Consider the following 11,275-nt stretch of genomic DNA (forward strand, 5'->3'; position numbering starts at 1 on the left):
CTCTTGCTCCCAACTGTGGTGTTTCTGTCTCACTGTCTTCTTTCCTTTGTGCTTCCTGGCCTTTGGCAGAGCCAGACTGGGGGTATATAAACACACCTGAAGCCGCCGTCTCACTGCTTGGTTGGCCTATGCCGGTCCGCTCCCTCAGCTTTCCCAGAGTGTTTATGCAGCCGTAACCCCCGGTCAGGGAGGACCTGGGGCTGGGCCGGGTTGGCCTATGCCGTGTCCGCTTCCTCAGCTTTCCCAGAGTGTTTATGCAGCCGTAACCGCCGGTCAGGGAGGACCTGGGGCTGGCCGGGTGCTTTTGCTTGTTTTTCTTTTCTTATCAGCTGCTTCAAGTTTTGAAAATAATTTCTCTCCAAACCCATTAGTCACTCGAAGCACAAGCCTCAGTGGGCAGACGTGTGTTTGTTTCTCTTTTTTTTCTGCTTTCTTTCTCTGCAGTTTGTTCATTGACATTACACAAGTATAACGGGTTTCTTGTAGATTCCAAAAGTGAGGGGGAACTACCCATACATCCCAGTATAAGTCATAAAGGCTCCCTCTTTCAGCATTTTGTGATGTATTCCTTTGTGTTTTTATGTTTACATTACACACACACACACACACACACACACACACACACACACAGATCTAATTGTATATACTGTTACTCAGTCATTGTTACTTAGTGGAATTAACTATAGATATTAGCATCTGTGATCCGGGTGGTGGTGCAATGGATAAAGCACTGCACTCTCAAGCATGGGGCCCCAAGTTCAACCCCCAGCAGCACATGTACCAGTGTGATGTCTGGTTCTTTCTCTCCTCCTGTCATTATCATTAATAAATAAAATACTAAAAAGGGAGGGGGAGTCAGGCAGTAGCACAGCAGGTTAAGCACACTTGGCACAGAGCCTGGTTCGAGCCCCCGGCTCCCCACCTGCAGGGGAGTCGCTTCACAAGCGGTGAAGCAGGTCTGCAGGTGTCTTTCTCTTCCCCTTTCTGTCTTCCCCATCTCTTTCCATTTCTCTCTGTCCTATCCAACAACAATGACATCAATAACAATAATAACTACAACAATAAAAAAGGGTTATAGATATTAGCATCTCATTAATGTAGATCTTACAAGAATAAAGATACTCAGATTTGACATTAAGGATAGTTGCACATGACTTTAACACACACACACACACACACACACACACACACACGGTAGAGGTAGATAACATAATGGTTATGCAAAAAGACTCATGCCAGAGGCTCTTGAGTCCCACATTCAATTCCCAACACCACCCAAAGCTGGAGCAGAGCAGTGCTCTGGAAAACAACAGCAAAAACTGCCTCAGTCCTGGTGTAAAGGGGCGACTTTGAAATCATTTACACTTTAGGATTAAGATATGACCTGGTGTTCTGTACATTCACTAAGTGAACCAATTCTTGCTGGTCTTCATTGTGAAGGCTTCCGTCACTGCCATCGCCCTCTGGCCTCCACCAACCACACTGCAGCCTCTGCCCCAGCTCCACCTGCCTTGCTTGCTGTGGGAGGGGAAGAGAGATGCTTCCCTCCCCAGCTCCCCTGCAAGTCACGTCTTTGAGGTGGGGAGGGGTCAGCGGTCAGTGCACCTTCCTCCCTCCTAGTCTAGTCTGCTCTCCCCACTCCCATTACCTGTGAGCCGGCTTCCTGTTCCCACCACGCCTTTTCCACTCACTTTGCTTCTTCTGGAGTTTCTGGAACGCTGTCACTCTCAACTTGGCTGCTGTGCCCCATCGAGAGGTGTGTGCTGCTCTGTTCCACCGTTTGCCCGCTGGCTGGACACATGGGTTCTTTGCACTTTTCACCGACAGGACGATGTTGTGACTGTCTTCCATGCATTCATCTTCATGCATCTGTCTCGCAGTGTCTGAGAGCCCAGGAATGCCACTCCTTTCTAAGCCCCAGCCCCTTGGTGACCCACCTTCCATTGAATTCGTCTGCTGTGGACTCTGGGGCTGGAGATGTTATGGAAGACTGGCCCTCTGATGATACCCACGTTCCTCCCCCAGGCTCTGAAGAGCGGCCGCTCCTTCGCTTTGAAGCGGCAAACGTCACCAATTACACGGCCCTCCTGCTCAGCCCCGATGGCCAGACCCTGTACGTTGGTGCCCGGGAGATCCTCTTTGCTCTCAACACCAGCAGCAGCTTCCTACCCGGCGGAGAGTACCAGGAGGTGAGGGGGGGGGGTGCCTGGGGCTGCCTGGGCGGGAATGAGGATGGGTCCGAGTGTCTCCATCCTATGCACACGGCCCCTCTCTTTCCAGCTGCCATGGAGAGCAGATGCAGAGAGGAAGCAGCAGTGCAGCTTCAAGGGCAAGGACCCTCAGGTGAGCCTCACCTGAGCCCACAGAGGGACGGAGGGCAGTGATGGGCCAGGGCAGGGCAGAAGGTGGGCACAGGGGCAGCCAGCTGGGTGGAGGACGGAGGCTTCCCTGCTGGCCAGGCTCCTCTCAGAACAGCCGCCCTCCACTTCTTCTTGTCTCTGTGACCTCTGAGCCTCAGCCCCCTTCTGAAACCCTGCCTCACAGGCCTCCCACAAGGACTCAGTGCCCAGGTGGACCAGGCACCTGTCCCCTCGGGAGTGCGGCTGCCGACTTCCAGTGTGGGGTGGTGCTGATGGAACACGTTCTGCCTGGAACAGGCCCTGGGGCAGGGCCGGTCCAGCCCCACTTCTCCCCATCTCGGGGCCTCCATTCTGGGTCAGATGCCAGCATTGAAGGGTGAAGAGAAGAGCCGGCCCGAGGCTCAGGCCCTGGTTTGGGTGGCACTGCCAGCTTGGATTTGGCTCTCACCTGCTGAGGGCTGGCTGGGCACCAGGCCTCAGACAGGCAGGAAGGCAGGCAGCAGGCATAAGGCAGCCAGGTCACATTAGTTTAAATAAGTGACCTCAGAGTCCAGGTTAGGAGCTGAGAAACTGACTGCAGGTAGCCTGGAGAAGGACTGGGTTTGACTGTGGAAAAGTGCTTTTGGGGGGCTGGACAGAACACAGGGTGGGGGCACAGGTGAGGGTGGGACACTCAGCCAAGGTGCCATCCCACAAGGTGTAGGAGGTGGCAGGCATCTGAAGGCGTTCCCCCAGCTCGGTGGTTTTCTGTGAGGTTCTGGGGGGAGCAGGACAGGCTAAGAAGGTGGCATTCTTGCTGGCAGCCCCCATCCCTCCAGCACAGGCTCCGGGGTCCTCAGCTGGCTTCGAGGCCCAGAGAGACCTGCTTCCACCCTGGCCTGGGGCCTGGGAGAGTGCTCAGTGGTGCCCCTGTGGCTGCCTTTGGCCTGACCTGCTTCCCACTCCCACAGCGCGACTGTCAGAACTACATCCAGATCCTCCTAGCCCTGAACGCCAGCCACCTGTTCACCTGCGGCACCTCGGCCTTCAGCCCCACCTGCACCTACATCGTGAGTGTCCACCCCAGCAGGCAGGGCCCTGGGGAGAGCCCACACCCCATAGTGCGGTCACCCAACACCGAGGTCTGGGCCCGTCACCCTCATGCTTCTGAGGATGCATTTTTTTATGAGTGAAAGGGAGGGGCCAGGGCCCCACTCCAGCAGATTCCAGGCCCTCTACCCTCTGAGCCTCCCCAAGGGCCCACCTCTCAGCTGCACCGCTGTCTGCTGCCCCCTGCTAGCGGGGGCCACCGTGCAGGAATGGCACTATGCCTGGGTGTTGGAGAGAGTTCCCTAGATCACCCCCATAGCATTGCCTCCCTGGACTTGATTCCCCCTTCCTGTTAGGCTCACCCCTCCCCGTGCCCTGCCCTCACCCTTCTCATCTGCACCCCCTGCCCCACCCCCCCAGAGTGTGAAGAACTTCACGCTGGCTCGGGACAGGGCAGGGAACATCCTGCTGGAAGACGGCAAGGGACGTTGTCCCTTTGACCCTAACTTTAAGTCCACGGCCCTGATGGTTGGTGAGTGATGGGGTGGACTGAGCTGGCAGCCCTACCCTACTTGACTAGAGGAGGGTGGGGGGATGACCGCCAACTGCCCTGGGGTCTGGCTTTTCCCAGGCCCCACTCCCTTGTTCCGCCTCGAGTGAGTTAAGAGGCACTGGGGTCACCCTGGGCCTTGAGCCGAGCCAGTGGGCCCTTCCCATGGGAACGTTCTCTTGGCAGACGGCGAGCTATACACGGGCACTGTCAGCAGCTTCCAGGGCAACGACCCAGCCATCTCCCGCAGCCACAGCCTGCGCCCCACCAAGACGGAGACCTCCCTCAGCTGGCTCCTAGGTGAAGTACACACACTCACCTCTGCACACACAGACCTCTCCTGCATCCCCCCCCCAACACACACACAACACACTCCTTCTCTCCCAGTGAATGGACCCTGGAGCCTGGGGTGGGGCACTGTCCCCAGCTGGACCGCTAATGCCCTCCAGGTCCCTGGCTGACTCTGCCCCACTCTGGCCCCCACAGACCCAGCATTCGTGGCCTCAGCCTACATTCCTGAGAGCCTGGGCAGCCCGCATGGGGATGACGACAAGATCTATTTCTTCTTCAGTGAGACGGGCCAGGAGTTCGAATTCTTTGAGAACACCATTGTGTCCCGTGTCGCTCGCATCTGCAAGGTCAGGGGATGCCCCCCCCCAAGACCCCGGGGCCTCCAGATCTTCACATTCTGGCAATCTGTCCCCTGGTACTCCTTTTAAAATACAGTGCCACCAACAAACAAAAAATACAGTACCACCCAAGAAACAGCATAAGGGGCTGGGTGGTGGCACACACATTACCATGCATGAGGACCCAGGTTCAAGCCTGTGGGCTTCACCTTCAAGGGAGAAGCTTCAATAGTAGTGGAGCAATGCTACAGTTTTCCCTTCTCTTTCTGTCTCTCTTCTCTCCCCTCAATCCCTCGATGTATGTATGTGTGTATTCATAAATATGTGTGTATAGTCTTCCCTTCTATTTCTGTCTCTATATATAGACGTGTGTGTGTGTGTGAGAGAGAGAGAGAGAGAGAGAGAGAGAAAAAGCTGGTAGGAGCAGTGGAAAGCAGCATATAGGATTATGGTTCAGTGCACAGAACCTGGGCGCCAATGAGTAGCTCACTCAGGAGGACACACTGCTGTCCGTGAGCCCTGGCACCATGTTCAAGAACCACCGGTAGCACCAGGGGAGCTCCCTGGATGGCAGGGTGGCACTATTGTGTCTCTTCCTCTCTTTGCGTCTCTTCAAGTTAAAAATTGGTCTGAGGAGACAATTACCACTCATGCACCGAGCCCTGGGTTTGTTCCTTACTTCCTGTTTTAAAAAGAAAAAGGGGGAGTCGGGCGCTAGTTCAGCGGGTTAAGCACAGGTGGTGCAAAGCACAAGGACCTGCATAAGGATCCCAGTTCCAGCCCCCGGCTCCCCACCTGCAGGGGAGTCACTTCACAGGCGGTGAAGCAGGTCTGCAGGTGTCTTTATCTCCCCCTCTGTCTTCCCATCCTCTTTCCTCTGTCCTAACAACGACATCAATAACAACAGTAATAACTATAAGAATAAAACAAAGGCAACAAAAGGGAGTAAATAAATATTAAAATAAATTAAAAAGGGGGGCCTATTTTCTGGTCAGGCTGCCAACCCCTGCTCCCCTGCTCTGTGTGACCTGCCTCTGGGTTGTCAAGTGGAATCAGTTCACCTACTGTGAGTATAGCACTGTGGCCACAGCCTGCTCCTCACAGGGAGACTGCCATCAACATTGCAGAGTTTTCCTTGTTGATCTTTACGGTATGTGGTTAAACAGAAACCTGCTCTAAACCCAGTCACACACAGGGCTTCCCGGGCACGTGCCTCTTCAGCTCCATTCTCTGCAGTGAATCACAGCTTGTTTGTGTGTTTCTCACCACCACCACCACCACCCCCCACACACGAGTTATCTCTGGGGTCACTGCATCCACAAAAACTCCACTGCTCTGGTGGCAGTTTTTTTTTTTTTTTTAATAGAAGTTGAGAGGGAGAAAGGAGAAAGACACCTGCAGCACTGCTCCACCATTCATGAAGCTTTCCCCCTGCTGGTGGGGACCAGGGACTTGAACCTCGTAGCCTGTGGTCTTCCTGGTGTACCACTGCCTCCCCCTCATGCTGCCAGTCCCCTTTTCTGCATCCACAACAGGGAATGTCCTCCTTGGCCCCCTGGTTGTGAAGTCCATCCTCTTGTTTGGAGGTGGGGACCAGCTTCCCATGGGTCGGGGTGACCTGAGCCCACTTCTCCCCCTCCAGGGCGACGAGGGTGGCGAGCGGGTCCTGCAGCAGCGCTGGACGTCCTTCCTGAAGGCCCAGCTGCTGTGCTCGCGGCCGCATGATGGCTTCCCCTTCAACGTGCTGCAGGACGTCTTCACGCTGAGCCCCAGCCCGAACGACTGGCAGGACACCCTCTTCTACGGAGTCTTCACATCCCAGTGGTAGGTGGCTGGGTGCACAGGAGAGCCGGCCTTGCCCAGAGCACCAGGGCCCCTGCGCTGAACTGCTGTCATCTCGCAGGAATGGGGGCTCCACAGAGGGCTCTGCCGTCTGTGTCTTCACCATGAAGGATGTGCAGAGAGCCTTCAACGGCCTCTACAAGGAGGTGAACCGTGAGACGCAGCAGTGGCACACCGTGATGCACTCTGTGCCCTCGCCTCGGCCTGGTGCAGTGAGTGCTGCCCCCGGAGCCAGATTGCAAAGGGCCCCCTTTGTTTGCTGGGATCACTTAACTCCTCCAAGGCATGCCTGTGGGCTGGCTCAGGGTGACAGTCCCCTGGGTGTCTGTTCACATCACTGCGCCCCCCCACCCCCAGCTGTGAGCTGCAGTTATGGGCTCTGGTGGCCTGGTTACAGGGCACCAGAGCCCATAACTACGCACCCCTCAGTCACCTTGGGCAGGGGTGAGTCCCCGAGCTCCCAAGTGGGAGGTGTTAAGGAACCTGGGGAGGAGGGAGGAGCCACACAGCCAGCATGGTGGGAGCTTTGCTGCTGGGGCTCAGAGCTGTCCTGCGGTGCCAAGCGCTGGCACTGCATCTCTTCCTGAGGAACCCTTGGGGTTTTAGGCCTCAAGCTGATCAGGAGGACGGCCCCTGGAACCTCTTGGGCTTCTAAAACCCTTCCTGCCCCCCTGGTCTCGGGATGCCATCAGCCAGCTTGCCGAGAGCATGGCCAGGGGTGTGAGAGGAGCAGGGAGCCTGCAGGTGGCCCCGTCACCCACCCTGCTCACTGTCCCCCTCGCAGTGTATCACCAACAGCGCCCGGGAGAGGAAGATCAGCTCGTCCCTGCAGCTGCCCGACCGCGTGCTCAACTTCCTCAAGGACCACTTCCTGATGGACGGCCAGGTGCGCAGCCGCCTGGTGCTGCAGCAGCCACAGGCCCGCTACCAGCGTGTGGCCGTCCACCGAGTGCCTGGCCTGCACCGCACCTATGACATCCTCTTCCTGGGCACCGGTCAGTGCAGCCGGGGTGGGGTGCTGGCCACTCGCGCCCTGGGTGCTGGGCGCCGCCCGCCTGAGCGCCGGGCCTGAGTGCCGTCCGTCCCTCGCCAGGCGACGGCTTGCTACACAAGGCGGTGAGCGTGGGCCCCCGTGTGCACGTTATTGAAGAGCTCCAGATCTTCCCGCCCGGACAGCCCGTGCACAACCTGCTCCTAGACACCCACAGGGTGAGCGGCTGGAGGGAAAGCCCAGGCGGGGTCCCCAGGGAACCCTCTGAATTGAAAGTCAAGTCTCGGCTGACCCTGACTCCCTCCTCCCCTTTGCCCCCGAAGGAGGGAGAAGACTCAGGGCCCAGGCTCGTAGACAGTGGGGTTCCTGGGAGCTTGGGGAGGCCCCTGGCTGCGGCCCTGGCCACCTGGGCTGTCTCACCCCTGGTCTGGCTGTGCAGGGGCTGCTGTACGCCTCCTCCCACTCGGGCGTGGTCCAGGTGCCTGTCGCCAACTGCAGCCTGTACCGGAGCTGCGGGGACTGCGTGCTGGCCCGGGACCCCTACTGTGCCTGGAGCGGCTCCAGCTGCCGACACGTCAGCCTCCAGGAAGCCAAGGCCGCCTCCAGGTGAGGCTCCCCTGTCTCCCTCCCCTCACCCCCACTCCCATGCCGTGGGCCAGGAGCACCTTCCGTGGCCTTGAATTCCACACAGGCTTCCCTTCCGACTCGAGGGCCGAGCTCAGATAGTAAGTCGTGTCTGCAAATGGCCAGGTAGCAGGGCCACAGCCATGCAGGGCCTGTGGGCATGTTTAGTTAAAGCCGGGGGAGTCGGGCTGTAGCACAGTGGGTTAAGCACAGGTGGTGCAAAGCTCCAGGACCAGTGTAAGGATCCGGGTTCAAGCCCTGTCTCCCCATCTGCAGAGAAGTCGCTTTACAAGCGGTGAAGCAGGTCTGCAGGTGTCTACCTTTCTCTCCCCCTGTCTTCCCCTCCTCTTTCCATTTCTCTCTGTCCTATCCAACAACGACGACATCAATAATAACTACAACAATAAAAAAACAAGGGCAACAAAAAGGGAATAAATATTAAAAAGAAAAAGCTGGGGCTCACAACAGTGAGCAGACCCATAGGGGTGTTTTTCACAGTAGCTTCCATAGATTCTACAGTTCTTGTCCACAAAACAGAGATGAGTGAAACTAGTCCTGGTTCCATCACCTGGAGGGAATCCCAGTGAGTGACAGGAGCCCCTAGGGCTTTCTGCATATTCCTGAGGCTCTGCACCTCTCTGGGAGGTAGGACCACTGCCCCTAGGGGCTCCCTGCTACCAGTTTTTATATTCATCTATTTATTGGCTAGAGACAAATCAAGAAGGAAGGGAGGGTAGAGAGAAGACACCTGCAGCCCTGCTTGATTTACAAAGCTTTCCCTTATAGGTGTGCTCTTAACCAGGTGTGCCACTGCCTGGCCCCAGATTTCTCAGGTTTTCCATGTGCAGTCAGAATGGCTGCTTTCTCACCCACCTCACACTGCACACACCAGAGCCTGTGCTTTGCTTTCCTGGTTTCTCTGCTGTTGTAACTCGGGGAGGCATTAGAGTCGCTTTGATAGGAATGAGTGCTGTGTTGACAAGAGCTGCTGGCCTGAGCCCTGTGGTGGGTGGGGTGGTCCCTGCACACTGGACCCAGCACCCGGGTTTCTGGCTCATCACTGACTAGCTTTGGTCCTCAGGCCGTGGGTGCAGGACATTGAGGGAGCTAACGCAAAGGAACTCTGCAACGCAACCTCGCCCAGGGGCCGCTCTTCCAAGGGAACAGGTAGGTGCCCGGCAAGGGCAGGAGCAGAGGCGGCACCAGGCCTGGCGGGACACAACCCAGGGGACAGAAGGGTCGCTCACAGCTCCCCGACTCCAGGGCGGCCCCCTCGTGGCCCGAGGATGCTGCCATGTCCCCCCCCACATTCCACCAGCAGGTCTGCCGTGCAAGCCGGTGCAGTTCCAGCCAAACACGATGAACACGCTGGCCTGCCCCCTGCTATCCAGCCTGGCCACCCGGCTCTGGCTACACAACGAGGCCCCTGTCAATGACTCGGCCTCCTGTCACGTGCTGCCCACTGGGGACCTGCTGCTGGTGAGCGGCCCACAGGAGCTAGGGGTGTTCCAGTGCTGGGCGCTGGAAGGCGGCTTCCGGCAGCTGGTGGCCAGCTATTGCCCCGAGCTGGTGGACGACGCTGTAGCACCTGACCGCGCTGACCCCGTGGGTAGCCTGCCCGCGGTCATCAGCACGTCTCGGGTGAGCGCGCCGGCCGTGGGGGGCTCGGCTAGCTGGGGCGTCGGCAAGTCCTACTGGACGGAGTTCCTTGTGATGTGCCTGCTCTTCGTGCTGGCTGTGGTGCTCCTTTTCCTCTTCCTGCTCTACCGGCACCGAGGCGGCATGAAGGTCTTCCTGAAGAAGGGCGAGCGCACCAGCATGCACCCCAAGACCCGCCCGGCCGTGCCCCCTGAGACACGGCCACTCAATGGCGTGGCCCCCCCCACCATCCCACTGGACCACCGGGGCTACCAGGCCCTGTCGGACAGCTCCCCGGGGCCCCGGGTCTTCACTGAGTCGGAGAAGCGGCCACTCAGCATCCAGGACAGCTTTGTGGAGGTGTCCCCGGTGTGCCCTCGGCCCCGGGTCCGCCTGGGCTCCGAGATCCGGGACTCGGTGGTGTGAGAGCAGATCTCCTGAGGTGGCTGGGCCTCGAGCCTGAGTGCAGAGGGGCAGCTGGCCTTGCTTCTGGGGGCTGACCCACAGCCCTCCCTTCAGACGGAGAGCCCCCCCTCACAGACAGCAGGCCCGGGAGGTCCGAGCCGGAGAGGGGCCTGCCCGACGGCCACAGTGCTCCTGGTGCAGGCGGTGCAGAGAACAGGGCACGGAGGCTAGCAGGACAGCCAGGGCTACTGTTGAGATGCAGGTGGCTACAGCACGCCTTGGCCACAGGCAGGTGGCTCTGTGATGGGTCACGCGGCCAAGGCACTCTCCTCGCCTGTCCCCATGAGAGTTGCCACACAGGGCTGGGACTGCGTGCTGGGCAGTTATGCATCAGAGTATACGTCCACTTGGATCCAGATGGTGGCTGCCTACGCTGTCTCCCACTCCCAGCCTGTATTCAGGAATCAAGCTAGACTTTACAAAAGATATATACACAGAAAATGTGAAACAAAATCGAGGACCGTGAGGCTTACCAAGCCACACACCAGTGGCTGTGGTGCCCATCGCCAGACACTGGGACCTCTGCCAGGTGATCGGATCCCTACCCGCCACACTCACTGTCTCAGGCCACCCTGGTGACCATGAAACTGGGTCCTGCCTTGGCAGTTGGTTGGTCTAGAGGCCACATCCCGTCGCTTCTGGAACCAACCGGGGGACTGGACTCATGGACTCATGGACTCATGGAGCCCACTCAGATCTGCCTGCTGAACCTTTGTGGCCTGTATCAGGCTCTGACCACGGGGCAGTGTGAGCCCAGAGGCACCAGGACAGATTTCCCCCAGTTGAGGAAGAAACTGAGCTTGATTGCGGCTCCCCCTTCTGACACATTCCAGCCCCAGCGAGCCCACAACCCTTCCCATATCTTGAGCCCACAAAACTGCAGGAGGATCCACATACCCCCACCGCGTGAATGTCTCCATTCCACAAGAGAGACATCAACCTGCCCGGGGACTTGGGCATTTATATGTTTTTTTAATGGAAAGCACTTTACTGTCAGTTTCTTTTTTGTAATAAAATCTAAAAGACTAAAATGATGCTGTGGCCTTGCCTGTTGGAGTGTTGCTTTTTGAGGCTGGTTTATTTGTCAAAGTTCTGGGCCTGGGGGTGGCTCCCCTTTGCAGGGGTGGCTGGGCTGACCTCACCTCCC

At 57.8% G+C, this 11,275-nt stretch overlaps 1 protein-coding gene across 5 annotated transcripts in view; it reads left to right on the top strand.

The window, feature by feature from the left end:
- The window catches only part of SEMA4B (semaphorin 4B), a 36,660-nt gene extending 25,498 nt beyond the window's left edge, over positions 1-11,162 (top strand). For 4 of the 5 annotated variants that reach the window (XM_060179438.1, XM_016189184.2, XM_060179439.1 and 1 more), the window contains 13 exons: positions 2,026-2,189; positions 2,281-2,343; positions 3,311-3,409; positions 3,810-3,921; positions 4,126-4,239; positions 4,426-4,577; positions 6,211-6,392; positions 6,472-6,622; positions 7,195-7,405; positions 7,504-7,619; positions 7,841-8,007; positions 9,107-9,192; positions 9,344-11,162. In XM_060179438.1, the coding sequence (XP_060035421.1) occupies positions 2,026-2,189; positions 2,281-2,343; positions 3,311-3,409; positions 3,810-3,921; positions 4,126-4,239; positions 4,426-4,577; positions 6,211-6,392; positions 6,472-6,622; positions 7,195-7,405; positions 7,504-7,619; positions 7,841-8,007; positions 9,107-9,192; positions 9,344-10,089 (2,363 nt within the window). In that variant the 3' untranslated portion in view covers positions 10,090-11,162. The remainder of the gene's footprint in view (positions 1-2,025; positions 2,190-2,280; positions 2,344-3,310; positions 3,410-3,809; positions 3,922-4,125; positions 4,240-4,425; positions 4,578-6,210; positions 6,393-6,471; positions 6,623-7,194; positions 7,406-7,503; positions 7,620-7,840; positions 8,008-9,106; positions 9,193-9,343) is intronic. The other variant, XM_060179437.1, reaches the window with a different exon arrangement.
- Positions 11,163-11,275: the final 113 nt, after the last annotated feature.

This window comes from Erinaceus europaeus, chromosome 20 (assembly GCF_950295315.1).
Source record: "Erinaceus europaeus chromosome 20, mEriEur2.1, whole genome shotgun sequence".
Classification (NCBI taxonomy): domain Eukaryota; kingdom Metazoa; phylum Chordata; class Mammalia; order Eulipotyphla; family Erinaceidae; genus Erinaceus; species Erinaceus europaeus.